We start from the raw sequence: 26,943 nt of genomic DNA, 5'->3' as shown, positions 1-26,943 counted from the left end.
GGCTTCAATAATCCCAGCGTTAGATGGGGGGACTGGTTTGCAGCCCTCAACCTCCAAGATGCATACTTCCATATTACCATACATCTTGCCCCCCAGATGGTTCCTGCAGTTCACAGTAGGACCCAACCACTACCAATACAGGATCCTTCCCTTCAGACTATCCGCCGCTCCCCACATAGTCTCAAAAACACTCGCGGTAGTAGCAGCATATTTACGATGCAAAGGAGTCATAATCTTCCCATATTTAAATGATTGCCTACGCAAAGGTGTCAATTGACAAGAAACGGCATGCATGCTGAAGACCATGATAGACCTGTTTCACCAGCTAGGTCTACAGATAAATGAAAATAAATCCACCCTGGAACCAACCCAATGACTGGAGTTTATCAGAGCCAACCTAGACGCCATACAAGCCAAGACAATATTTCCAAACTACAGATTCACTACATTGACAAATCTTATTTCCATAGTGACCATCAGCCCACAAACTTCAGTGAGGACATGCCTTCAGATTCTGGGACATATGGCAGCTACGACTTTCATAGTAAAGAATGCCAGACTCCATATGCGCTCTCTGCAGCACTGGTTGAGCAGCACGGTCTATGCACCCAGCAAACACTCTCTCAACAGACGTGTGACACTACCACTAAAAGTTATCCTCCCCTACAGTGGTGGACACAACCAAGGAATGTATGCTCAGGAATTCCTTTCAACAAGACCCCCCATCAGTGACTATTACAACAGATGCCTTCTGATCAGTTGGGGCTCTCACTAGGGTCATCACAATGTACAAGGCAAGTAGTCCATGACAGAAACCTGACTACATGTCAAGCTCCTGATCTCCATGCAGTACACAATGCATGCTGTCACTTCCTTGCTATGCACAGAAGCCATGAACTTTTCGCACTTGTTCATCCGCAATAATGTAAACATCACAGCATCATGCCTACCGGGATGCCAAAACACTACAGCTGACAACCTCAGCAGGTACTTCTCACAGGAACATGAGTGAGAAATCCACAACAGTGTTCTCAGCATGATATTCCAAAAATGGGGTCACCCAGTAATCAGCTTGTTCGCCTCAGCAATAAACTACAAATGTCCACTCTTTTGCTCCAGGGCAGGCCTGGCGCTGGGGTCATTAGGGGACAACTTCCTCATCCCGTGGAATGCATGGCTCATGTACATCTTCTCGCCAATACCACCGATCCCACGGGTCATCTGCAAGATATTACTCGACAGAGCATACATCATTCTCATTGTCCCCACATGGCCGAGACAGACTTGGTTTCTGTACCTGTCACACCTAGCAGTTTGTGCCCCACAACCGCTGCCGTTACGGACGGACCTCCTGTCCCAGAACAAGGGTCTGACACTCCATCCAAACCCAGCGAAGCTGCATCTCAAAGCATGGCTCCTGTGTGGTTCCAACATGGAGAATTGAACTGCTCGGAGAAAGTAAAACAGGTATTACTAAATAGCTGTTGCCTCACCACTAGAAATACTTGCTGCCACAAGTGGAGAAGATTCTCCCTTTGGTGTCAGCAAAAACAGCTGGCTGCCACCAAGGCACCTCTATGATCCTAGACTACCTACTAGAACTGAAGGAAATGGAGTAAACCATAAGTTCTATTAAACTACACCTGACTGCCATCACGGCTGTCCATGAACAGACAGAAGGAGCTTCAATATTCACTCACCTGATTACACCGTGCTTTCTCGCCGGTATACAGAACATGACCCAGAAGCTCGCCAACTTACACCACCATGGGATCTCAATCTTGTGCTCAAATGACTCACAAGATCACCCTTAAAACCTCTAGCAACCTGCTCCCTCCTTCATATGTCAATGACAGTCGCATTCCTAGTGGCAATCATGTCTGCAAGACGTTTCAGCGAAATAGGAGCATTGATTGCTGAACCACTGTACATGGTATTTACCAAAGACAACATCGTATTATGTCCTCATCCAAAATTCTTGCCCAAAGTGGCTACACCTTTTCATATTAACCAAACCATATGCTTACCTGCCTTCCATCCCAAGCCACATAAGGATTCTCGAGAAGCAACATTACACATGCTAGATGTCAGATGGGCTGTAGCCTTCTACTTGGACAGAACTAAACCATTTAACAGGTCACCGAGACTATTTATCTCTACAGCAGAGCGCTCCAAGGGCTCTACAATATCAACCCAGAGACTCTCCAAATGAAACTCTTCCTGTATTCAAACTTGCTACCACCTACATAACAAAGGACCCCCTGTGGGCATCAGATCCCACTCAACACAAGCCATGGCGACATCGATTACATTCTTGAACAATGTCCCTGTCATAAATAGATAGCTAAGGGTTAATGTTTCTTTCACCTGTAAAGGGTTAACAAAAGAACCAAACACCTGACCAGAGGACCAATCAGGAAACCAGATTTTTCAAAGCTCAGAGGAGGGAATTTTTTGGGTCGGTGTCTTTGTTCGGCTCTCAGCTATGAGAGGGGATCTTTTTCTTTCTATCTTCCAGCTTCTAATCTTCAGTTTCAAAGTTGTAAGTACAAAGGTAGAAAAAAAATAGGCTGTTATTGTTTTTTTTTGTATTTACATGTGTGTAGTTGCTGGAATGTTTAAATTGTATCTCTTTTTGAATAAGGCTGTTTATTCATATTTTTCTTTTAGTAAATAGCCCTGTGTATTGTCAACTTAATGCAGAGATCATATGTTCATGTGTTTTTTTTTCTTTTTTATATAAAGCTTTCTTTTTAAAACTTGTTTGAGTTTTTTCTCTCTGGGTAGGCTAAGGAAACGAAGGGGAGGGAATTCTCTTTGTGTTAGATCTACGGAGGGTAAGCTCTGCAGCACCAGGGATTGGGGGAGGGGAAGAGAGATAGAATCATTTCTGTTTCCTTGTATTTGGGTTTGTCTCTTTGTGGAAGAGAGAGGAGACATGCTTCTTGGTATTGTGATGTAAAGAGATTGCATCATAACTCTCAGGTAGCCCAGGAGAGGGAAATCTGGGTGGGAGAGAGGGGGAAGGGAAGTGGGTTATTTCCCTTTGTTGTAAGACTCAGGGCTTCTGAGTCTTGGGGTTCCCCAGGGAAGGTTTTGGGGAGACCAGAGGGAGCCAAAACCCTGGAATTTTTGGCTGGTGGCAGCGAGATCAAATCTGAGCTGGTAATTAAGCTTAGAGGGGTTCATGCAGGCACCAGATTTCTGGACGCTAAGGTCCAGATTTGGGAAATGCTTATGATATGAGTGGCAGCGAAGTGGGAAAGATAAGAATCCAGAAGCCAGTAGGAATATTATTTTTTTCTTTTCTCTGCTAGGGCTTTAGCAGCAGAGAAAGGGTTTGGTTTTAAAAGTAGCCAGAGAGAAAAAAATTTTTTTTCTGTTTCTCTCAGTATTCAGGTGGCTTGCATTTTAAGCAAGGAGCCATTAAGGTTGACATTAAGGGTCTTTTGTTAAACAATAGAATTCCGATTGGGAATCAAGTACCCAGCAAACACACACAGGTAAATAAAGTGGCTTTTGTTTTGGTTAATTTGCATATCAAAAGAGTTAGCTAGAGAAAAAAAACAAAAGGAGTTGCTAGGCAGACTCCAGGAGACAACAGAGAGCCAGCAGTTCAGACAATAAACACCAGAGGGCACCCCACACAAGAAACAGGAACCATTCCAAGGAAAGCCAAAAAGGATGCCCTGAAACAAGCCATAGCAGACTGGAGAACATAGAAACATAAACTAATTAAGCAGAACAGCCAAAGAAGAGGCAGCCCAAAAAAGAAATACAAGAAGCAAAAAAAAAAGCTCACAAAGAAAAACAAGAAGAAGAGGTGCCCACAAAAAAAGAAGAGAAGAAGAGGCAGCCCTACAAAAAAACAAGAAGAACCAAGAGATGCAGCCACCAACGAAGAGAGGAAAACAACAACGAAAGATGAAGAGGGAGGCCTACAAACAGGCCCTGGAATTAGAACAGGCTAAGCATCAGAACGCCAGCCAATCCTAACACCCGTCGCCAGTTGTTGTTCAACCGCACAAGAAATTTCCCAAACTACAAGGCAGGTGATGACACTGAGGCCTTCTTAGAAAATTTTGAAAGAGCCTGCATTGGGTACAGCATCTCTGAAGACCAGTACATGGTAGAGCTGAGGTCACACCTCAGTGGACCTTAGCAGAGGTGGCGGCTGAAATGCCAAAGGACAAAATGAACGATTATAAACTGTTTCAAACCAAGGCCAGATACAGAATGGGGATAACCCCGGATCATGCCCGTCGGCGTTTCAGAACCCAAAAGTGGAAACCAGATGGGTCATTTCCCAAACACGCCTACTACGTTGGAAAGATTATAAGGCCTGGATATCAGGAACCAATGTTCAATCCATTGACGAACTGCACCTCCTCATACAAATGGAGCAGTTCTTGGATGGTGTTCCTGAGGACATAACACGGTACATACAAGATGGAAAACCAAAAATCTCACCGAGGCGGGGGAGATTGGAGCCAATGGATGGAAGTGGCAGAAAGCAAGAAAGCTACTGTAAAGGGGAATGAAAACCCCAGGGGGCACACCGACAATAAACCCTACAACCGAGGGCAACCCAAAACCCCACCTACAACCCAAGGAAAGCCACAGACACCCTATTCCTTCCACCTCACCAGTCTCCAGTAACTCACCTCGACCCAGTGACCCGTCAGCTGGAAGATGCTATAAGTGTAATGAACTGGGACATATAAAGGCCAACTGCCCAAAGAACCCCACCCGGGTGCAAGTCATTACACCACCATCACACCAAAGATCCCCAGGCCCAGATACCTCTCAAATCCCCTTGGAGCGAAGGGAAAATTTGAGAGTGGGCGGAAAGAAGGTTACCGCGTGGAGAGACACGGGGGCACAAGTGTCAGCTATCCACCAATCCTTCGTGGATCCCAAACTCATCAACCCAAAGGCCAAAGTGACCATTTACCCCTTCATGTCACAAGCTGTAGACTTGCCTACAGCTGAACTGCCTGTCCAGTACAAAGGCTGGTCAGGAATGTGGACTTTTGCAGTCTATGACAATTATTCCATCCCCATGCTACTGGGGGAAGACTTGGCCAACCAGGTGAAGCGGCCAAGAGAGTGGGAATGGTTACACGCAGCCAAACAGGCAAGCTTCCAGACCCATTCCTGTTCCTGAGCCGTCCACAGGGAACCCGTCTGTGTTACCAGAGACCCAGACAGAGGTAGTGGACCCGGATCCCCTGCCAACGGCTGAACCAGCCACAGCACCTCCAGTCCCAGGCCGGAACTGGAACAGCAACCAGCACCAGCCCAGCAATTGCAACCACATCTTCAACCTCAACGCCAGAGGGGCCAGCGAGCCTGAACTGGCAGAAGCAACAGACAACCATACCGAAGAGGCTCAGCCAGAGCCTGAAATACCACCAGGTGCACCAGCGGAGAGCGGTTCACCAGCAACGGAAACAACCCCATCACCTACATCGCTTCCAGAGGGACCAAGCCCAAGTCCACAGTCTGAGGAAGAACTGGTGTCCCCAGCCTCAAGGGAACAGTTCCAGACTGAGCAGGAAGCAGATGACAGCCTTCAGAAAGCTTGGGTGGCGGCACGGAGCACCCCACCGCCTCTCAGCTCTTCTAACCGATCCCGGTTTGTTATAGACCAAGGACTTTTATACAAGGAAATTCTTTCTGGTGGACACCAGGAAGAATGGCAGCCGCACAAAACGGTTGGTGGTTCCAACTAAGTACCGGGGGAAGCTCTTAAGCTTAGCCCATGATCATCCCAGTGGCATGCTGGGGTGAACAGAACCAAAGACAGATTGGGGAAGTCCTTCCACTGGGAGGGGATGGGCAAGGACGTTGCCCAGTATGTCCGGTCTTGTGAGGTGTGCCAAAGAGTGGGAAAGCCCCAAGATCTGGTCAAGGCCCCTCTCCAGCCACTCCCCATAATTGAGGTCCCATTTCAGCGAGTAGCTGTGGATATTCTGGGTCCTTTCCCAAGAAAGACGCCCAGAGGAAAGCAGTACGTACTGACTTTCGTGGACTTTGCTACCCGATGGCCGGAAGCAGTAGCTCTAGGCAACACCAGGGCTAAAGCGGTGTGCCAGGCCTAACAGACATTTTTGCCAGGGTAGGTTGGCCCTCCGATATCCTTACAGATTCAGGATCTAATTTCCTGGCAGGCACCATGAAAGACCTGTGGGAAACTCATGGGGTGAATCACTTGGTTGCCACCCCGTTACCACCATCAAACCAATGGCCTGGTGAAAGGTTTAATGGAACTTTGGGGGCCATGATCCGTAAATTCGTGAATGAATACTCCAATGACTGGGACCTAGTGTTGCAGCAGTTGCTCTTTGCTTACAGGGCTGTACCACATCCCAGTTTAGGGTTTTCACCATTTGAACTTGTGTATGGCCACGAGGTTAAGGGGCCATTACAGTTGGTGAAGCAACAATGGGAGGGGTTTACACCCTCTCCAGGAACTAACATTCTGGACTTTGTAAGCAACCTACAAAGCACCCTCCGACACTCTTTAGCCCTTGCTAGAGAAAACCTAAAGGATACTCAGGAAGAGCAAAAGGCCTGGTATGATAAACATACCAGAGACCGTTCCTTCAAGAGAGGAGACCAGGTTATGGTCTTGAAGGCGCAACAGGCCCATAAGATGGAAGCATCATGGGAAGGGCCATTCACGGTCCAAGAGCGCCTGGGAGCTGTTAACTACCTCATAGCATTTCCCAATTCCTCACTAAAACCAAAGTGTACCATGTTAATTCTCTCAAGCCCTTTTATTCCAGAGACTTACAGGTTTGTCAGTTTACAGTCCAGGGAGGAGATGACGCTGAGTGGCCTGACGGTGTCTACTACGACGGGAAAAAGGACGGTGGCGTGGAAGAGGTGAACCTCTCAACCACCCTGGAACGTCTGCAGCGGCAACAAATCAAGGAGCTGTGCACTAGCTTCGCCCCATTGTTCTCAGCCACTCCAGGACGGACTGAACAGGCATACCACTCCATTGACACAGGTAATGCTCACCCAATTAGAACACCACCCTACCGGGTGTCTCCTCACGCCCAAGCTGCTATAGAACGGGAGATCCAGAACATGCTACAGATGGGTATAATACGCTCATCTACCAGTGCATGGGCATCTCCAGTGGTTCTGGTACCCAAACCAGATGGGGAAATACGCTTTTGCGTGGACTACCGTAAGCTAAATGCAGTAACTCGTCCAGACAACTATCCAATGCCACGCACCGATGAGCTATTGGAAAAGTTGGGACGTGCCCAGTTCATCTCTACAATAGACTTAACCAAGGGGTACTGGCAAGTACCGCTAGATGAACCTGCCAAGGAAAGGTCAGCATTCGTCACCCATGCAGGGGTGTATGAATTTAATGTACTTCCTTTCGGGCTGCGAAATGCACCCCCACCTTCCAGAGGCTGTAGATGGTCTGCTAGCAGGACTGGGAGAATATGCAGTTGCCTACCTCGATGATGTGGCCATTTTTTCAGACTCCTGGCCCGAACACCTAGTACACCTGGAAAAGGTCTTTGAGCGCATCAGGCAGGCAGGACTAACTGTTAAGGCCAAAAAGTGTCAAATAGGCCAAAACAGAGTGACTTACCTGGGACACCAGGTGGGTCGAGGAACCATAAACCCCTACAGGCCAAGGTGGATGCTATCCAAAAGTGGCCTGTCCCAAAGTCAAAGAAACAGGTCCAATCCTTCTTAGGCTTGGCCGGGTACTACAGGCGATTTGTACCACACTACAGCCAAATCGCTGCCCCACTGACCGACCTGACCAAAAAGACCCAGCCAAATACAGTTAAATGGACTGATGAGTGTCAGGAGGCCTTTACCCAACTTAAGGCGACGCTCACGTCTGACCCTGTGCTAAGGGCCCAGACTTTGACAAACCCATTCTAGTAGTAACCACCGATGCATCTGAGCGTGGTATAGGAGCAGTTCTCATGCAGGAAGGACCGGATCACAACTTCCATCCTGTCATGTTTCTCAGCAAGAAACTGTCTGAGAGGGAAAGCACTGGTCAGTCAGTGAAAAGGAATGCTATGCCATTGTGTACGCCCTGGAAAAGCTACGCCCATATGTTTGGGGACGGCGGTTCCAGCTACAAACTGACCATGCTGCGCTAAAGTGGCTTCATACAGCCAAAGGGAACAACAAGAAACTTCTTCGTTGGAGTTTAGCTCTCCAAGATTTTGATTTTGAAATTCAAACATTTCAGGAGCTTCTAACAAAGTAGCTGATGCACTCTCCATGAGAGTTTCCCGAATACACTGGTTAAAACTTGTCCTTAAGATGTAGAAGTCTTGTAGTTTATATCTTTCACCTGTAAAGGGTTAACAAAGGGAACCAAACACACTGACCAGAGACCAGTCAGGAAACCGAAATAATTTTCCAAAGCTCAGGGTAGGGAAATTTTCGGTCGGTGTTTTGTCGGCTCCTAAGCCAATGAGAGAATATGACCAAGACGGAAGCAAAACAGGAAGCCAAAACCCTGGAATTTTTGGATGGTGGCAGCGAGATCAAATCTGAGCTGGTAATTAAGCTTAGAGGGGTTCATGCAGGCACCCAGATTTCTGGACGCTAAGGTCCAGATTTGGGAATGCTTATGATAGTCCCCTTAATAGACATTTGTAGAGCTGCAACCTGGACATCAGAGCACACTTTCACAAAGCATTATGCTATCACCCAAGGCCTTGTCTCAGATTCTATCATTGGCCTCACAGTGCTCTCATCACAGACTTATACATAACTCTGAACCCCTGCCACCCCTGGTGGGATACTGCTCTTCAAGCACCTAGAGTGGAGCACCCACAGGGATGCTACTACTTCTTGAAGAAGAATTTACTCACTTTGTGCAGTAACAGTGTTCTTCAAGATGTGTGTCCCTGTGGGTGCTCCACTACCCACCCTCCTCCTCTCTACTTTCGAGTTACACAGTCAAGCTCTGTGGTAGAGAAGGAACTGAGAGGATGGTTGGGGGTGCGCGTGCTACAGGAGGCGCCAATGGCTGCACAAGACTGCTCCTATGTGCGCCCTTCACCTAATGGAGTACTGCTGCAGAAAATCTACGATCTCTGGCACAGGGATGCATTGTCTCAACAGTAGGCAGGGGCAGGGTGAGGTGTCCCACTCCAAGGCCTGGCAGCGGAATGGTATTGGGAAACTGCTTGCCAGGCTGCAGTCTCTGGCTGGCAGCACAGGTGGTTTTGCCTTTTGGGGGGTGTTGCTGTCACCAAGGCCTCTGGGGAGGTTTTTGTTCAATTTCTTCATTAATAATCTGGATGATGGGATGGATTGCACCCTCAGCAAGTTTGTGAATGATACTAAGCTGGGGAGAGAGGTAGATACGCTGGAGGGTAGGGATAGGCCCCAGAGTGACCTAGACAAATTGGAGGATTGGGCCAAAAGAAATCTGATAAGGTTCAACATGGACAAGTACAGAGTCCTGCACTAAGGACTGAAGAATCCTATGCACTGCTACAGGCTGGGGACTGACTGGCGAAGCAGCAGTTCTGCAGAAAAGGGCCTGTGGATTACAGTGGACAAGAAGCTGGATATGAGTCAGTAGTGTGCCCTTGTTGCCAAGAAGGCTAACAGCATATTGGGCTGCATTAGTAGGAGCATTGCCAGCAGATTGAGGGAAGTGAATATTCCTCTCTATTCGGCACTGGTGAGGCCACATCTGCAGTATGCGTCAGTCCCGTCCCCCCCCCCCCCCCCCCCCCCCCCGCCCCCCCCCCCCCCCCCCACCCCCCCCCCCGGAGACCCCCCCCCCGCAGAAAGGATGTGGACAAATTGGAGAGAGTCCAACTGAGGGCAACAAAAATGATTAGGGGGCTAGGGCACATGAGTTACAAAGAGAGGCTAAGGGAACTGGGCTTATTTAGTCTGCAGAAGAGAAGAGTTAGGGGGGATTTGATAATAGCCTTCAACTACGTGTAGGGGGATTCCAAAGAGAACTGTGCTCGGCTGTTCTCAGTTGTGGTAGATGACAGAACAAGGAGCAGTGGTCTCGAGTTGCAGTGGGGGAGGTCTAGGTTGGCTATTAGGAAAAACTATTTCACTAGGAGGATGGTGAAGCACTGGAATGGGTTACCTAGGGAGGTGGTGGAATCTTCATCCTTAGAAGTTTTTAAGGTCAGGCTTGACAAAGCCTTGGCTGGGATAATTTATTTGGTATTCATCCTGCTTTGAGCAGAGGGGTTGGACTACATGACCTCCCGAGGTTTTTTCCATCTCTAATCTTCTATGATTCTTTGACACCCTCAGGAATGAGACCTTGGCTGAACTTTAATGCATATGCCAATCGCTCCCAGTGAGGCAGGGGAAAGGCCGAGATGCTGTTGCCTTGTGAAGGAGCAGCCAGAGGGAACATGTCCAGCAGCACTTTCTTACCTCCCCTTCCCATGAGATGGGAGGAAGGCTGCCAGGTCACTTACCCTGTCTCTGTACCGGTGACAGTGATTCTTCCTCTCTGTCTCTGTTCAGAGAGAGAGGGATGTGTCTGCACAGTGCCCAGAACAAGGAGTCCCTGATCTAGTATGGGGCCTGGAAGCAGAGCTGTCATGTCGATAGCACACAGCTCTTACTCCAGCCTGGCAGCAGGGAGGGCAGAACTGCTCCAGCAGGGCTCTTTTCTTTTGCAATGTTACATTCCAGCAGGCCAGGCATTGTAGATGGAACTGGGCTGAGACAGTTCCCCAGCAGGACCAGAGGCGAGGGGACCCAGAAGGTCATAGCGACTGACAAAGCAGCACTTGTTCGCTTGGCCTGTGCAAGGAAAGCAACTGGTCAGTGGCACAGATGTGGCCATTGTGCTCTACTAGCACACAGCTGCTCTCATGCTCCCAGAAGCTTTGCATTTGGGCCGTCTGGAGCGAATCCTTTGGATTCTCAGCCAAGAATAAAGCAGTGCTCAGAGCTTTTCACAGGGCCCTGGAAGCAGGCCCCAGTCTTGCTTGGGGATTCAGCCATGTCGTGGAAGCTTTCCACATCTAGAGCGAGCAGGCAGTGAGCTGACTTCATCTGACAACGAGGTTCTTTGTCCTCTCTCTACTCGGCCCCTGAGCAATGCAGAGCTGCGGCGAGCCCTGTCTCGGAGAAGATTCCCGCTGGGGAGCCACTAGCTCCGAAATGGTAAGTGAGGAGTGGAGGTGGGTTAGCTTTAACTAGGAGGAGAGCTATTCAAAGGGCCTGGGCTGCACCTGGCAGTGCTCCTCATGGCTCAACTGGAAGTCTAAATGTAGTCAGAGCCTCCTGGGGGAGGTACTAGGAAAGGAGACTCTCTCCTAGGCCTTCCAATGATCCTGAGAATCAGCGTGGGGGGATAATTCCTTGTCGGCCGGAGCTGCAGGAACTCTTGCTGTGGCTCCCTGAAGCCCACAGCAGGTGTGATTCCAGTTACAGAAACAGTGAACCTGGCAGAACAGAGCCCAGCTAGTGGAATATTTGTCGAAACAGGAATCAGCTCATGTCAAACAAGACATGCTGACCATAGCCCGTTTGGAAGCCTGTCTTCTGCAGGCTGCTCATGAGCAGCAGTGTCCTTCCAGCCACCAGACTGTAGCAAGGCCAAGCATAGGAGCAGTGACATTGCAGCGTTTGAAAACCAAGATTGATAGAAAGTGGAGATGAGGGGCACTCTCTGAGTCATGGCTGGGAAACCATTCAAACTAGGAATAGGCATTTTTATTTGGAAGATATAATGCAGAGTGGTGGCTCTGGTGATGAATGAGAGAGCTGATGAGGGTGAGCATAGCATGGCTGGCGAGGGGGTCCTAGGAGGAGAGTCAGCTGAGCATACTGCTTATCAGCTGGCTCCACAGCTGGCGGTCAGAGCAAAGCAAACAGCTTAGCTCACTATGTGGAGCACCGCCAAAAGGCAGTAGCCACTTATGGGGGTGATCACACATTGCACCGACAGTGCGGACAAGGAAGCATTGCCTAGGGAGCTGGGCAAACTGGGACTTGGTGGCTGTGATGGATTAGACCCCCCACTTCTGGGATGCCACCTGATGTACTGTGCCCTCCTGCTCCACTAGCCTGGATTCCCTCTCCCTGTTTTGCTCAATTAGGCTCTCCATCCTCTTGCAGCACACACACAGGTAGGGCCACACGCAGCTGCACACACAGACTAAAGTCAGCTCTGTGTGAGAGGATTCACCAAGCATTCTTGTGTACACCTCTTTCGGGGAATAAACCCAAAATAATACTGTCTTGTGCTGTATAGAAAGATCTGCACAGTGCAAGCTCCTAAAAATTCACCCTCTCCCTCAGTGTGAAAAGAAATATGCACAATGTCTTCCCCCCCCCATTAAAAATTGCACAAACTGAGTTTAATAATAAATAAAACAAATGCATTAACTATAAAAGGCAGATTTTAAGTGATTATAAGGGATAGCAAACAGAACAAAGCAGTTTACTGAGCAAATAAAACAAAACACACACACTAAGCGTAAGATCTTATAGAGACTCGTTTCAAGAAGTAATTTCTCACCCTAAATGTTATTTTAGACCAGTTGCAGAGTTTTTATAGCTTAGAGTTCCAGTTATTTCTTCTTGCAGACCAGACCCTGTCTCAGTCTGGATCCAGTCTTTCCCCTCAGGTTAGTTCCTTTGATCCCCTCAGGTACTTTCAGCAGTCTTTCTTCTTGGGTAGGCAATGGAGGAGAGACCAGATTGGCCCCCTCCCAAGCCTTAAAAAGGATTTACATGAGATGGGAAGCCTTTGTCTCATCCCCATCCCCCTATCGAGGAAAAATACTAGCAGTGTCCAAGGTGGTATTTTGTATCAGATGATCTTATCACCTGACCTTGCAGTGTCAAAGCAACTATGAAACCGGGTTTATTTGCAATGTCCACAGGAAGGAACTCCAGGCAGATGGGAGATCCACATCTTCAAAGACTCATTGTCTTTTTCTAATGGCCCATTATGGCTGATTGCTTACTGTCTGGTGGGCGTTTCCCCAAGTACACACAGTTGTAATTGTTATATAGTCAATATTCCTAACTTCAGAAACAGAAATGATACATGCGTACAAATGGGATAATCACATTCGGTAAATCATAACCTTTCCAGTGTTATCTTACATGAGCCATCTTGCATAAAGTACATCTTATGTCATATTCATATCGTAACCATATTTCTATGAAGAATATGGGGTGTAATGTCACAGTGCCAAAGCCTCTTTAATTTTTAGTGGCCCCACGGTACCTAGTATTTTAAGATCTACTCAAAAGCCCCCCAGTCAGGGAACTCCTTGGCATTCCTTGCATTCGTGACGGGCTCCATGATGTGTGCAGGCAGCAGATACTAGTGGGGCATGAACATGCCACTCCCAGCCACCAGTCGGTCTGCACAGATCTAGTAACCAGCTCTCCAGCCATGTGCCGCTTTCCAGAGCGGCCTGAAGTGGAGATGCTCTCATTGTGCAAACAGCTGAATGCTAGACTGCTTCAAAACCTGCTCATGCTGCAATCAAGAGGGTGTCACAGGAGAGTGTCCCTCACCCTACCCCCTTGCACAGCTGATACAATGGTGCCTCACAGCCCCAGAGCCCACATGGAAGTCCTCCATCTAGGAGAAAAATCCTGGCTTGTCAGACAAATTGTGTGTCATTGATTTCCTTTGAAACATCACCATTTGCTGTAACTCTCAATATACAAGAACCTGGTGCTGCTGGTGGCCTCCTGTCCAGCAGCTGAGCTTTTCCAAATGGGAACATCGGGGGATCATTTTGTTTGTGCTGCTGCCCACCTGTGCTGGGAGCTCCTTGTTTCTTTTCCAGACCACACTCATCCCCCATCTACAGTGACACTCCCGGCCAGACTGGAGAGGGCTTGGGGACAAGAGATGTCTTGTCATTGGCTGGCCAGTAGTTAATGGGAAAGGGAGGGCCAGTGCTAACTGCACCCCAGCAAAGCTAGTGAACCATGGCAGAGACCTTCACTTCCCCTCAGGCTGCTCAGCAGACCTTCGAGATGGTCCCATAGCCGTCAATATTCAGCCTGCTGAGAGAGACCTAGGAACAGTATCACCAGCCCCAAATGGCTAGAAATCAGCAATCGAGCCCCCTAATACTGGCATAAAATATAGGGAATTTTCAAAATAATCTATGTTGGGGGGTTTATTCACCTCCTGGCTTTTGAGCCTTTGGGTCCCGCTCAGATCATGTTTCCTGGCTTTTCTTCACAACCAGAGAGGTTAGAAATAGATGTTCTAAAATGGAAGATTCTCTTGTAGTGACCTGACTCCAGGAGCTGGGACTTTAAGGAAAACATCAAATATCACAAGAACTGGCCCTACTGTGGGGAGCCTCAAATCTTGGTAATGTGGCAGGACTGGGACTGCCCCAACACATTTGGTCACAAGATGTGGCCCTAAAAGCACCCCAGTGCCTGAAGGCCAGGGCATTCCGGTACTAGCAGTCAGCCTCAGCTGGCCTGACCAGCTCAGCAGACTCAAGCTCACTGGTGTCATAACCTGTGTTTAGAAGGCATCGTGGAAGGTGTCATGTATACACTGGCGACATATTGGTCATTATTATTATTGTGTGGTGCATGCACAGGTGATATGTGAAAAATTATAAATATGCCCTAAAATATGTTCTTAAAATGTAGTTGGCAGGTAGGGCTTAAGTCACCTCACCCTGGACAAATGAATGTGGTTCCACCTGCATGGCTGTGTCTCCAGTGTAAATTCAGCAAAGAGAGAATATACAAGTATATTTACATAAAAGGTAAATACACTCTACGCTGTCCTCGAGAGCCAAAAAATCTTTAGCTGTATTATAGGTGAAACTGCATTATATTGAACTTGCTTTGATCCACCGGAGTGTGCAGCGCCCCCCCCCCCCCCCCCCAAACACAGCTTTACCGCTTTATATCTGAATTTGTGTTATATTGGGTCGCATTATATCGAAGTAGAGTTGTACCATAATCAAATTAGCAAACTGGGGAGGCAGCTGCTTAACTATCCGGGTTGGGGAGGGGACTGCAAAAATTCACAAGATGTGAACTCCCTGATGCCCCCAGCAGGACTGCCTGGCTTTGAAAACAAAGATAAACTTTCAGGATAACAGGCAGACAGAAAAAGGCACGTTGGCATCCTTCACCTAAGGGCACAAAGAAAGGCAGCGCTTTGGGCCCTGTGTTGGACTAAGGACTGGCCAGCCATCTGGAAGAACAAATGTGGTGGGAAAATTACTTTACTTTGTTAAGTTAGGGATGAGCCTTATAAGCGTGTTTTTACTTTTGTTTGTTTGTAATCATTTCTATCCAATTGCTTCTATTTGGAATCCCTGAAACATCTGCTCTTTGGTAATAAACTAAATCTTGTTTTATTACACAACCATCTCAGTGCAGTTTATCAAATGGAAGGGTAAGATCCTCAGCCAAACTACCAGGTGGGTATTGTGTCCCATCTCTTGAAAGGAGCAGAGAACTTGGTAAGGTTTTATGAGTGCTGCAGGGAGAGGGGCTGAGCAGTGCAGAGGAGACAGTTTTGGGGAGAATCAGGATTGAAGTGCTGTTGGTGGTGTCACCCTGCGAGAAGTAACCAGGCTGGTGGAAGCCAGGTTGAGGCTCTTATGCTGTGAGCAGGCTGCTGGCATCAGGGTGCTGAGCCAAAGCTGCACAGCACAGAAGCACCTAGGGTTACAGGGAACACAATCCCCTCCTGGTCTGGATTGATCCCCCAAAGCATCACGCACGGTAATGATGGACCAGTTCGAAGGAGACCAGAATGCCTGGAAAAAGAAGAGTGAGGCCCTTGGGGCTCTCTTGAGTGCTTTGACTATTAAGTTAATTCAGACTGAAATGGTTTTTATTTTTAGCCTGCAGAAAAGGTAGTGCACGTGTCTCAGAACTCCAACGTGCACTCCACCTCGCAAGGGAACTGGGGAGCCACCTCTGCATGTCAGTCACAGCAATGGGTTTAGGGTTACGAATGACTCATATTGCTCCTGTTTGCCCTGCAGAGTCAGCCCGGTTCTGCGGGAGGGAGCTGAAGTCTGTTCCTCCAAAACTGCTGCCTGGGCCTGTATTGCACTGTGGAAGGCTGTGGGAGCGTATAGGGGTCACGGAGGATTTCCAGCTGACCTGTCAGAATGTGTTCAGGCTGGGTCTGAGCCCTCTTGGTTTCCTACCCTTGGCTTTAATATTGGGGCTTTTCTCCTCCTCAGTCATGGGTATAAGGCTGATGAGTGCAGACTGAGAGCGATGCCTATCAGATTGCCGGAGCCATGAAGTAAAGAGCACAGTTCAGGCTGTTTCACTGCTGCAGAGAGTGACTGTTGGCTGCCGTTTGAAGAGAGAACTGTGCGGTGGCATAGCAGGTGTCCTTGCTGCAGAGCCTGGCTGAGCACTCTACCTGTGCACACAGCCTAATTCCTGCCCTCCTGCCTGGATCAGTTTCTTCTCTACAATTCCAGGTCATCCCAAATACCACAGCTGGAGCTGCCCAGCCCTCTGCTATATGCTCAGCTCACAGCGACCTTGACCAGAAGCACTCTGGCCCATGGAGTTACCCTGGGAAGAGATCTGATCCAGGCTTCCTGTTTCCCAGATGAGACTTTGGTATAATGCCCCAGACCCTGACCAGCTCTGGCCAGCAACCTGGGGCACCACGCTGCCCCCAGTACACAACAGTGGATATAAGAGTGTGGCCAACTCTCTCCGTTCTAGCCTGAGTCTTGTGCTGTTTGATGTTTCAGTGAAGGCCCCAGCTCCTGAAATCACAGGAGCACCCGAGAATCTCCGCTTTTATCTGAGTGAAAAGTAAGTTTCCAGCCCTCGTGGTTGTAGAGAAAACTTTAATCCCTCCAACATCCACGGCAAATAGAAACCCCACCGCTGTTATTTTTAAATCTCATGGTTTTGGGGTCTAATGATTTTCAAATGCTTCGGGCTGGCAACACTGCAGTGACAATGACAATGCTGAGCACTCGGCAGCCATGGCTCTCCAAGTGCATCCCAAAAGGCAGCTGAGTGTACTGGCCCCATTACAGATGGCCCAGGGAGGGGAAATGATACACACAAAGTCACCTAGCACATCAGTGGCCAGATCCCCTATCCCCCTGGCCTGGGCCCTGGAGCCAGATTTTCACAAAAGCCCAGGGCCAGGTTTCCAGGAGTGCTTGGCAGCTCCAACTGGAGCCAGACCTTTGAAAGAGCTCATCTCCCAGCCAGGCACCCACCTGCGGGAGACGTCCTGCATGATGCTCGGCATGCAAGGCCAGCCAAAGGGCCGAGCGTGGTGCAGAGTCTGGCCTCTGATTTGGGGGCCTTCCTAAGAGTTGGCTGTTCTCTCCTCCCCCAGCCTCCACGCTCTTTCTCTCTATTGGTTCAACCTTCACTTTCTGTCCCCCACGTCATCATCATTTCATTTTTTTTGCCTGCCCCAAAACTTCTAGAACTTTTGCCTGCCCCAGTGTTCCCATCTCTTAAAGGGACATGCACACCTTCCCAGGCAGAAGTCATCCAGTTTTCCTCCTCTCACAATGACTGGAAAAGGGGCAGGTGGAAGAGGGAGGAACAGGACTGTGTCAGCAAAGGAGACAGAAGGGAAGAAGTGCAAGAGCGGGTGCAGCAGCCTGGCTGTAGGGGGTGGGCGCAGGGCTCCACAGAAATGCTGTTAAAGTGACGAGCACCGTGTGAGCAAGGGCAGGGCTTGGGACCTAGCTATACAACACCCCAGTCATGCCTTTGCCATTAGCACGGTCCTGTTCCTGTGTCCCTGATCCTGGGCCTTTGAATCGCCACCTGCAGCCGTGCATGCAACGTAGTGTGCTATAATCTCTCCAGCAGGAGTCCATAAGGCCCTGTGTCCAGGGCTCTCCCAGACAGCGTTCCCGCCCCTTTCGTTTGGGAATACCGTCAGAAAAAGAGGCATTTGTCTGGCAATTTGTTCCTGGTCAGTCTGTTCCACAGGTTGCTGTCTTGTGTGACAGGGAGCAGAGAGGGGTGATGTGTCTTTCCCCATCCCCTCTCTCGCAGTTGCAGGTTTGTTATGAGCCCTGGGGGCTGAGAGCTATCAAACAAGACTATAAGAGAACACCCCCCCTCAAGGCCAAAGCCTTCTGGCGATGGCCAAGCGACTCTGTTTTCACTTGCCTTCGTGGGTAGGGGCAAAGGGCACATGACACTTTGTGCTGAGAGAGAGAAGGGCTTGATCTGGTAGTTCCCTGTCCTAGGTTTAGGATGCAAACCCCCACACCATGCCTGATATCGGGTGCATTAATCTGCAAGTCCAGTAACTGTGAGCTCTAGTCCCAGCTCTTCCACTGACTGGTGTTAACATTTCTGTGCTTAACAGCCATCTTTGTGAGCTCAGGTGTCATGCCATAGGGGTCAGACTCATTCCCCCATCTCCTTGAAAGGAGAGCTACAAAGAGTTATCCCTACCAGTGCTGAGACCAGAGCCCAGGTCCTGCAGAGAGCAGAGCTGCACTTACTCCATTCCACTTTGCCACACAGGCATTCAGAAGACAGTGTCACTCACCCTAGCACAGTGTAGCTCCACGTTGCCCTCTAGCAGCTAGACCACATGTACACGTGTTTCAGAAGGGTAACCATGTAAGTATGTATCAGCAAAAAGAACAGGTGTACTTGTTGCACCTTAGAGACTAACACATTTATTTGAGCATAAGCTTTTGTGGGCTAAAACCCACTTCATTGGATGCATGCAGTTCGTATTCCTGGAGGTCCTGTGAATGAAGATCAGATGTGAGGCCCACCAGCAGAGCTTGCATCGCTGCAGGCTGGAGGATGCAGGGTCAGTGAGGCAGGGTCCACTCACTGAAGAGGAAGGATTAAATAAAAATTGAGCTATCTCATTCACTGGACACTACCTAGAAGGCTTTCCTGGAGGGTGAATCAGGCCTTGAACAGACTGTCTTTGGATGCACATGCCTGGGTGCTGAGCAGCGGGGGCATGGCCCCCTAATAGGCTCGCATATCCTGAGATTTGAGTGCTTGGCTTTGGAACCTGAACCTTGTGTGAATGCAGATTTGAGACTGAACAGGTCTAGTGGCATATAGCTCTGGTGTTAGCGATGCCTGGGCAGGAGCAGCTAAACACCATGCACCATAGCATGGGGCTGAGTCCTCTACATGCATTGTTATGCCTGGTGATCTAGGGCCACATCTACACTACGGGATAATATCGAATTAGCTAAAATCGGTTTTATAAAACTGATGATATAAATTTGATTTCATGCGGCCACACTAGGCACAGTAATTCGGCGTTGTGCGTCCATGGTCCGAGGCTAACGTCGATTTCTGAAGCATTGCATTGTGGGTAGCTCTTCCGTAGCTATCCGGTAGCTCTTTCCGTAGTCTACCATAGTTCCCGCGTTCTCCTCCCGCCCCTTGTGAATTCTGGGTTGATATCATTACTTATCGCGTGGTGTGTGTTCTGTTTGGTTAAATGTCGTCTGTCATTCTCCTTCCTCTGGGAAAAACAGCTGACAATCCTTTTCGCGCCGTTTTTCCTCTGGTATTGCCTGTTGCAGACGCCATAAGCACGGCAACTCATGGAGTCAGTTATTCAGCTTTTTTTTTTATACTTTGGGCACCGTATTGTGTATCTGGTATCTCCGGGTGTGTTGTAACAGAGATGGCTGCTTATCTTCCTGCTCGTATCACAGCAGCATTCATACTTGCTTTTGCTATGATCGTCGATCAGATGGTTACCTAGTCGTCCTATAGTTACCTGTCTACTGCCGTGGAGTTAAATCTGTGCAATTGAAATGACGGTTTATATCTCTCTTCCCCTTCTGTTTATTACGTGTCCGCTGCTATATGTTAGTGCCCCTTGGCTGTATAATCGTGTCCTTTGTTCTGGGGTGTGCAACGCAAAAGCAAAATGGGTATTGATTTCCGAGTCTATATTCGTCCTCCCTTTATGGTTTTCTTAAAAATAGAGTCTAGTCCTGCCTAGGAATAAGGTTGTCAAGTGTTTTATTAGAGGACTAGTGTGTATTTTAGACAGCACAAGCTGCTCTCTGGCTTGTATTCACAGGGGGTGCCCTTGCATACAACCTCCCACTCATTGTTTCTTCTCCTTTTTCCCCCAACTTCTCTGGGCTTACCGTTGGCATGTGTCCTGCCCATTTGTGTCATGATAGCAATAAGAATGCTTTTTAGGAATAAGGAACACTGATTTTAGTGACATAAAAATGAGTGGAGGCAAGTCCTCCCGGCGCGATGATATCCAGGCTAGGACATTAACGGTGTGGGAGAGAGTTGAGACAGCATGCTGCTGCTATGACAGTCCAGGCTCCAGTATTACAGATCTTTTCTTTTGCAACAGGAAAGGTGAGGGGCTGAAGCCTCCAGTTGCTAGTATGAATCGACAGACTGAAGGTGTATGCCAGACCAGGCCGTTCTATCCTACTACTGGGAGTCAACCAGGAATGATGCCCTCAGTCAACCTTGAACAGTTAATATTATTTCACTGAAGAGGACTCGAGCTTTACTGAGATAATCTCCGGACCCCTCTTAACCTCGGTCCCACAGCGCGTCTCTTCCCCCCCGCGGTGGTGAGCAGGAGGATATACGGAGGCCCAGGGGGAGCGGGGCCAGCAGTTTTTGGTGGACTAGACCTCACCTAGTCAACTGCTGTTCCAGGGCATCGCGCTACCCCAGCAGGCATTCCCTAGTCAGCACGAAGATCAGGGCGGCTGGACTGCCAGAGTGGAGGGCATTGAAAGAAGTCAAGACATGTGATTTCTTTCCCTTTTCTTTCACGTGGGGGGGAGGGGAAGAAACTGAGGAGCTATTCTAACCACCGCGAGACACTGTGTTTGGAACCTACAGACCTTGGTGAGCTCAGCCAAGAATGTCAACTTACTTTTCAGAGACTGCTTGGACTGTGGCGAATAGCTGGAGTCCTCAGTTACCCCCTCCATCCATGAGCGTCCATTTGAATCTCTGGCTTCCCGTTTACACTTTGTCACGCCATGCCGCTGTGTATCCTGGAGATTTTTTTTCACGCTTTTGGCATTTCGGTTCTGTAACGGACCTCTGATGAACAGATTTGTCTCCCCATACAGCGATCGATCCAGTATCTCCCAACGGTCTCCATGCTGGTGAGCTCTTTTTGGATTTGAACAGTGCATCGGCCACCCGTGCTATCAGAGCTCCACGCTGGGCAAGCAGGAATGTATTTCAAAACGTTTCGCGGGGCTTGTCCTGTTTACATGCTTCCGCTGCATCCGAGTTTCAGATTGCTTGTCCAGACGGTCAGTGGTTTGCACTGTGGGATTACCGCCCGGAGGCCAATAACGTCGCTTCCGTCCACCACTAACCGAATCCGACTATGTTATATCGAACGAATTTAGTGCTACTCCTCTCGTCGGGGAGGAGTACAGAAATCGATTTAAAGAGCCCTTTATATCGATATAAAGGGCGTTGTAGTGTGGATGGGTACAGCATTAAATCGATTTAACGCTCTTTAAATCGATTTAAATGCGTAGTGTAGACCAGGCCTAGGTTATGGTACTAGCCCTCAGTAGTGCCTTGATGTGACATGGTGGCTGGCACAACCGGGACAAGGACGGTCAGACCTTTGAGCAGGAGTCGGGCCGAGTCAGGTACCGGCAGGTCAGAGTCTCAGATGGGCCAGAGAGTGAATGGAGAGCTAGGCAGGATCAGGTCACCAGGAGATCGGGGTCAGATGCCAGCTTCCAGGCAGCAATTGAAGAACAAAGCCAAGGACAAACCAGAGCTGGAAGCCAGAGTCTAGGGTCCTTTGCGAGCAGGGGCTGGAGCTGTTACTTCCTGGTTTAAACCTAGTATCAGTCAATCAGTGGGCTATAAGGAGCTGCCACTCAGGGCCTGCTGGGCCAGGTAGGGCCAACTGTGGGGGTGGGCAGGCTGGATGATGCCCAACACATGCCTTCCTGAGGGGGCACTTCCAGAGCAGGGGAGTCCTGTCCCTCGTGCTCCCTTCCACTGCTCTTCAGCTGTCTGCTGCCACCACTGCTCCTGCCCCCTCCCCCCACTTGGAGCTGCCCCTGGCCAACCTGCTCCTGAGAGCCTCCTGTGTGCTGTGCAGAGGGTGGGGGGCTGATGGTGGGGAGTCCCCATCCCCCTGCCTGTGTACCCGGTCTCTGCTGAGCTGGGGTGGAGAGACAGGAGTCTGGGCGTGTGCTGCTGTGCTGCTCTGGGTTAGGAGTGGGAGCTGCTGGCAGCTGCTGCTGGACCGAGCAAGCCTTCAGGCTACCGAGTGCTGTGCTTAAAGCAGGGGTGGGCAAACTTTTTGGCCTGAGGGTCACATTCAGGGCCTGCTCCAGGCACCAGCTCAGCAAACAGGTGCTTGGGGTGGCCAAAGGGAAGGGGCGGCACGTCAGGCTCTTTGGTGGCAATTCGGCGGTAGGTCCCTTGGTCCCTCTTGGAGCGAAGGACCTGCGGCCGAATTGCCACCGAAGAAGAAAGCGGTGTGGTGGAGCTGCCGCCGATCGCGATCATGGCTTTTTTTTTTTTCCGCCACTTGGGGTGGCAAAACCCCTGGAGCTGGCCCTGGCCACATCGGGGAGTAGAAATTGTATGGAGGGCCATGAATGCTTACAAAATTGGGGTTGGGGTGTGGTAGGGGGAGTGGACTCTGGGTGCGGCTGAGGGTGAGGAGTTTGGGGTGTAGAAGGATGCTCTGGGTTGGGACTGAGGGGTTTGGAGGGCAGGAGGCGGATCAGGGCTGGGGCAGGGGTGCGGGGGGTGAGGACTCTGGCTGGAGTTGCAGACTCTGGGGTGGGGCTGGGGATGAGAGGTTTGGGGTGCAGGAGGGTGCTTCGGACTGGGATTGAGGGGTTTGGAGAGTGGGAGGGGGATCAGGGCTGGGGCAAGGAGTTGGGGCTTGGGAAGAGGTTCAGGGGTGCAGCCCTCAACCCAGCGCCCCGGCCAGAGTGGGGCTGAGCCGCTTAGTGCAGCTCAGGGGCCAGCTTAAAATGGCTCGTGGGCTGGATCTGGCCCGCAGGCTGTAGTTTGCCCTCCCCTGGCTTAAAGTGACAGTGCCCTCTCTCTCTCTCTCTCTCTCTCTGTGTCTCTCTTACATTCCCCCAACACACACGCTTGTATTGTTGTTGTTATTCTTGGTACTTCCTATTGAATGTGCAAGACACATACAGTCTCTGTAATTTTATTCTTTCAAAGTCCATTAAGGATTACATTGATGTTGTTTTAGTTTTTTTACTGAGAAATAGTTTTATTTCTCTCTTATGCTTAAATTTAATTCTTTGAGTAGTCAGTTCTAAAATGCCTAACCTGTACTGGCTGGAGTGATTATCGTTATTACTTTTATTATCATATTGTGCTTTGTCATTTATTATTTAAAGTGGTACAATCAAATAATAGTATCCTCCTAGATTGTAAATTTAGCTTGTACTGACCTTAGCAGTGTCAGTTTAAAAAACATTAGCTAAATACGCAACTTTAGACACTGGGCAGATGAAGGTCGCTTATTTTCAAATTGTATTTTTGGTTATATCTGTGAAATAACTTATAAGTTGTATGAAAACAAATGCAGGTCCAAATGTGATACTAATAGCAATGGTGGAGTCAAATTTGAGTTTCACGTACATGATTGTGATCGGTAAACATAAATGCAAAAATAATTAGAAAAATAAATTCCCTTTCTTAATAAAAGAGTAAAAACCCTTACTCATGTATGTTAAAATTAAGTAAATACATTTTTAGTGGGGTGAAGAAAACCTGACTGAAATATAGTAGATAATGGCAGTAACAGGTGTCTCTGTTAGGGAAAGTAAGCCAATTTTAAGAAGATTTTATTTATTTTTATTTTTCTCTACTAAAGATAGCGTACAAAGTATCAAACTTGTGTTTCTGATATCTGTGTTTCTGATATCTGTGTTAAAGCTGCAGAATTGATCTGTCTAGGTTTGGGATTGGGAATATTTTGCTGTATTATCTCCTGATTGTTCTAAATTTACATAAAAAAATTAAAATGTGGCTTTAATTGGTGTTTGTATGTATTTTTTCTTTCTTTATATAACAATTAAATACAATGCTTCTGTCAGCTAATTCCTACGTTGTTATCTACAAAAAAAAACTTTAGTTTTCAGGAATCTAAGTAGTCCCTGGAATCACGGTTAAAATTGCCTCCCACCCCTCAAAATCTGAAATGGTGCGCCGGTGAGCCAGGAGCGGTTACAGGGCTGCAGGAAGGCAGTGGGCTCTGGCAAGATGCAACCCCTGTGTGATAGTATGCAGCCCACCTTGAGCCACAGGCTGAGTGCCAGGCACCACCAGTCGCAGCAGCAGCGCAGAAGTAAGGGTGGCAATAGCAGAAGTAGGCGTGTACCATGCCGTCCTTACTTCTGCGCTGCTGCTGGCAGTGGCGTTGCCTTCAGAGCTGGGTGCCCTGCCAGCAGCTGCCACTATCAGTCCACCCTGCCAGTGCTTAATTGGTGCCAGGACTGAGCTCTGGAAGCTCTTCCAGTACAAATTGAGGGACTAAGGGAAGGCAACAGGGCCTGAAAGTGTTGAGGTAGGAGGCGGGGGAGGGGAGGGGAAAGCCTAGGGAACCTATGAGAGCCAAGGGTGATGGGGACACCAAAATACAAGTTCGCCCAGGGCACCATTTTCCCTAAGGCCGGCCCTGCTGCCAAGCCCAGCCTCCTAGGCTCCTCCCATGGGTCCTGCCTAAGCCTTCAGTGGTGTGAGCAGCACAGCATCCCTTTGGGTTCAGGTTCCTATGCTGGCTCCATGGCTAGCCCACCTTTTCCTGGGCTGCTTGGCAGACTTTTCCTCAGTTCTTGCTTGTGCCGCTGTTGACAGCAGAGCTGGAGCTCCAGGAGAATACAGTGAGGTCTGTCCACACAGCAAAGAAAACCTGCAGCTGGCCCGTGCCAGCCGACTTGGGCTCGCAGGGCTCAGGCTGTGGGGCAGTTTCATTGCTGTGTGGACTTGTGGGCTCTAAGACCCTGTAGGGTGGCAGGGTCCCAGAGCTCAGGCTCCAGCCCAAGCCCGGAAGTCTACACAGCAATTAAACAGCCCCACAGCCCGAGTCAGGTGGCGAAGGCCAACCATGGGTTCTTCTTTGCTGTGTAGACAGACCCTAGTGATCTAGGCAGGGACTTTCCCTCTCACAGCCTGGCTTGCTTTGTACCTTGCTGTTCAGTGATTCACATTGCTCCTCCCCAGAGAGCCTCCTCCTCCCAGACTCCTCCCAAAGTCATGTGCATTGCACAGCATGTTGCATCAGCATGAAGAGTTGATACAAGACGCACAGCATACCCTCACATTCTATGCCTTTCCAGGGAACGCTTGCAGGAGATGAGGGGTGCTGCACAATCTTGTTGGAATCCAGGGCACTCTTTACAGGCTGCGGATGTGCAGAGAATAGGGGGGTAGAACTGGCAATTATTAGCTGTGTTTGTCTGTCTCACTCCTGCCCCGAGACCTCCAGACCTTATCTGAAATCCAACTTAACAGGACCCTCGTCTTCTTCCCAGCAGAAACCCAGGAAGGTCACATCTCAGCCAGGAGAAGATTCTCTGAATTGCCCTCTGCCCCCCGGCTGGCAGAGCTACATGTCTCCCCAGGGCCACAGGTACTATGTGAACACCTTCACCAACGGTAAGCCCCATTCAAGCTCGTAGCACCTTGGTTCTGCTGTAAAGAAGGATCTCACAGGGCTGTTTCTGAGCATTTTGAATTCACCTCTGGGCTGCCAGTGGTGGTCCACGCTAGTTTTCAGGGAAACAATGCAAAGAACAAAAGCATGTGAATGGTACAAATAAATTTCATTGACAAATTCCAGCGACATCAAGAGGAACTCCAAGGAAGCACGGTTAAGCACTCACTCTGAAGTGCCAGAGTGAGGGATGTCTGTGCCACCTTAACTCTGACCCCGCAGTGTGTGCTGTTAGAGGCCGTCTTTAGTTCCATGGTACTTCCCTGGTGTACAGAATTCAGACTGGTGCATGGCTGATTTCAGACATGGCCATTATAGTTTTAAACTGAAAGCTACTTTTTCCATCAGCTAACAAAAATGTCTGTGTGATTCCAAGTGCAAAGGGTTCCATTGCATAAGGTAGTGATAATGGCAGTCTGTGTGTCTTGGCTTTTACAGATGTGCTGTGGTAATTGGTGCTTTATAGGCAGAGGGGTAATATGGATGTAGAACCACTGATCGTGTGTAGTCACTTAGAGTTTGAATGTTGCAAGTTTATTCTGATCTCCTATAAATGAAAAATGTCTGTGGGTTAAAACTTCCAAAAGTGGTTAAGTGACTTAGGAGCCAAAGTCCTCTTTTCCAAAGGCCCTTAGGCATTTAGGAGCCAGTCTTACTGGATGTCAATGGAACTTCAGCTCCTGTGTCACTTGAGCACTTTTGAAAATTTTACCCTAATTCTTAAACTTGCAAAAAGACCCCATTCCTAACCTGAATTGAGTGTGTGTCAATGCAAGAGGTCTGTGGACAGCCTGAACCAGTGGCTCTAAGGGCTGTGAAATAGCTTGGGATAAGCACAGAGTAAACTGACAGGAACCCATTCATCTTTCTTGATCTGAGCCAAATCTGTCTTGATTTGAGCCACTGGCATCAGAAAGAGAATGTATTTTTCAAACATAGTGATTAGGCCACTCAGTCTGCCACCTCCTCCCAAGAGGGCCTGTGCTGTGGATTGCTGTTTTGGGGACTGCCTTTTTAATTTCCTTTTAAAATTAGCTTTTCTCTTCACTCTAAGATGTTTGTCCCAAACATCCTCCCCGCCCCACATCTGTTCAAGCTCTGTGCATGTGTAACCGACACACCGCCTGGGTGTGGTGTTCTGCCCCTCTAGTGGCACCGAGACCACTTAGAGGGTACGTCTACACTGCACGATTATTTCGAATTAGCTTAAACCGATATTACAAAACAGATCTAATAAAATCGGTTTAGCGCGTCCACAGTGGGAT

The 26,943-nt window shown here is 48.9% G+C and overlaps 1 protein-coding gene across 3 annotated transcripts in view; it reads left to right on the top strand.

Annotated features, from left to right (window-relative positions):
- GAS7 (growth arrest specific 7) overlaps window positions 1-26,943 on the top strand; it is a 154,523-nt gene that overhangs the window by 8,134 nt on the left and 119,446 nt on the right. For 2 of the 3 annotated variants that reach the window (XM_075072020.1, XM_032775181.2), the window contains exon 2: window positions 25,497-25,620. In XM_075072020.1, the coding sequence (XP_074928121.1) occupies window positions 25,497-25,620 (124 nt within the window). The remainder of the gene's footprint in view (window positions 1-25,496; window positions 25,621-26,943) is intronic. The other variant, XM_032775183.2, reaches the window with a different exon arrangement.

Source organism: Chelonoidis abingdonii, chromosome 13 (genome assembly GCF_003597395.2).
Source record: "Chelonoidis abingdonii isolate Lonesome George chromosome 13, CheloAbing_2.0, whole genome shotgun sequence".
NCBI lineage: Eukaryota > Metazoa > Chordata > Testudines > Testudinidae > Chelonoidis > Chelonoidis abingdonii.
Note: the sequence above shows the minus strand (reverse complement) of the source record. Positions and strands in the feature narration are given on the sequence as shown.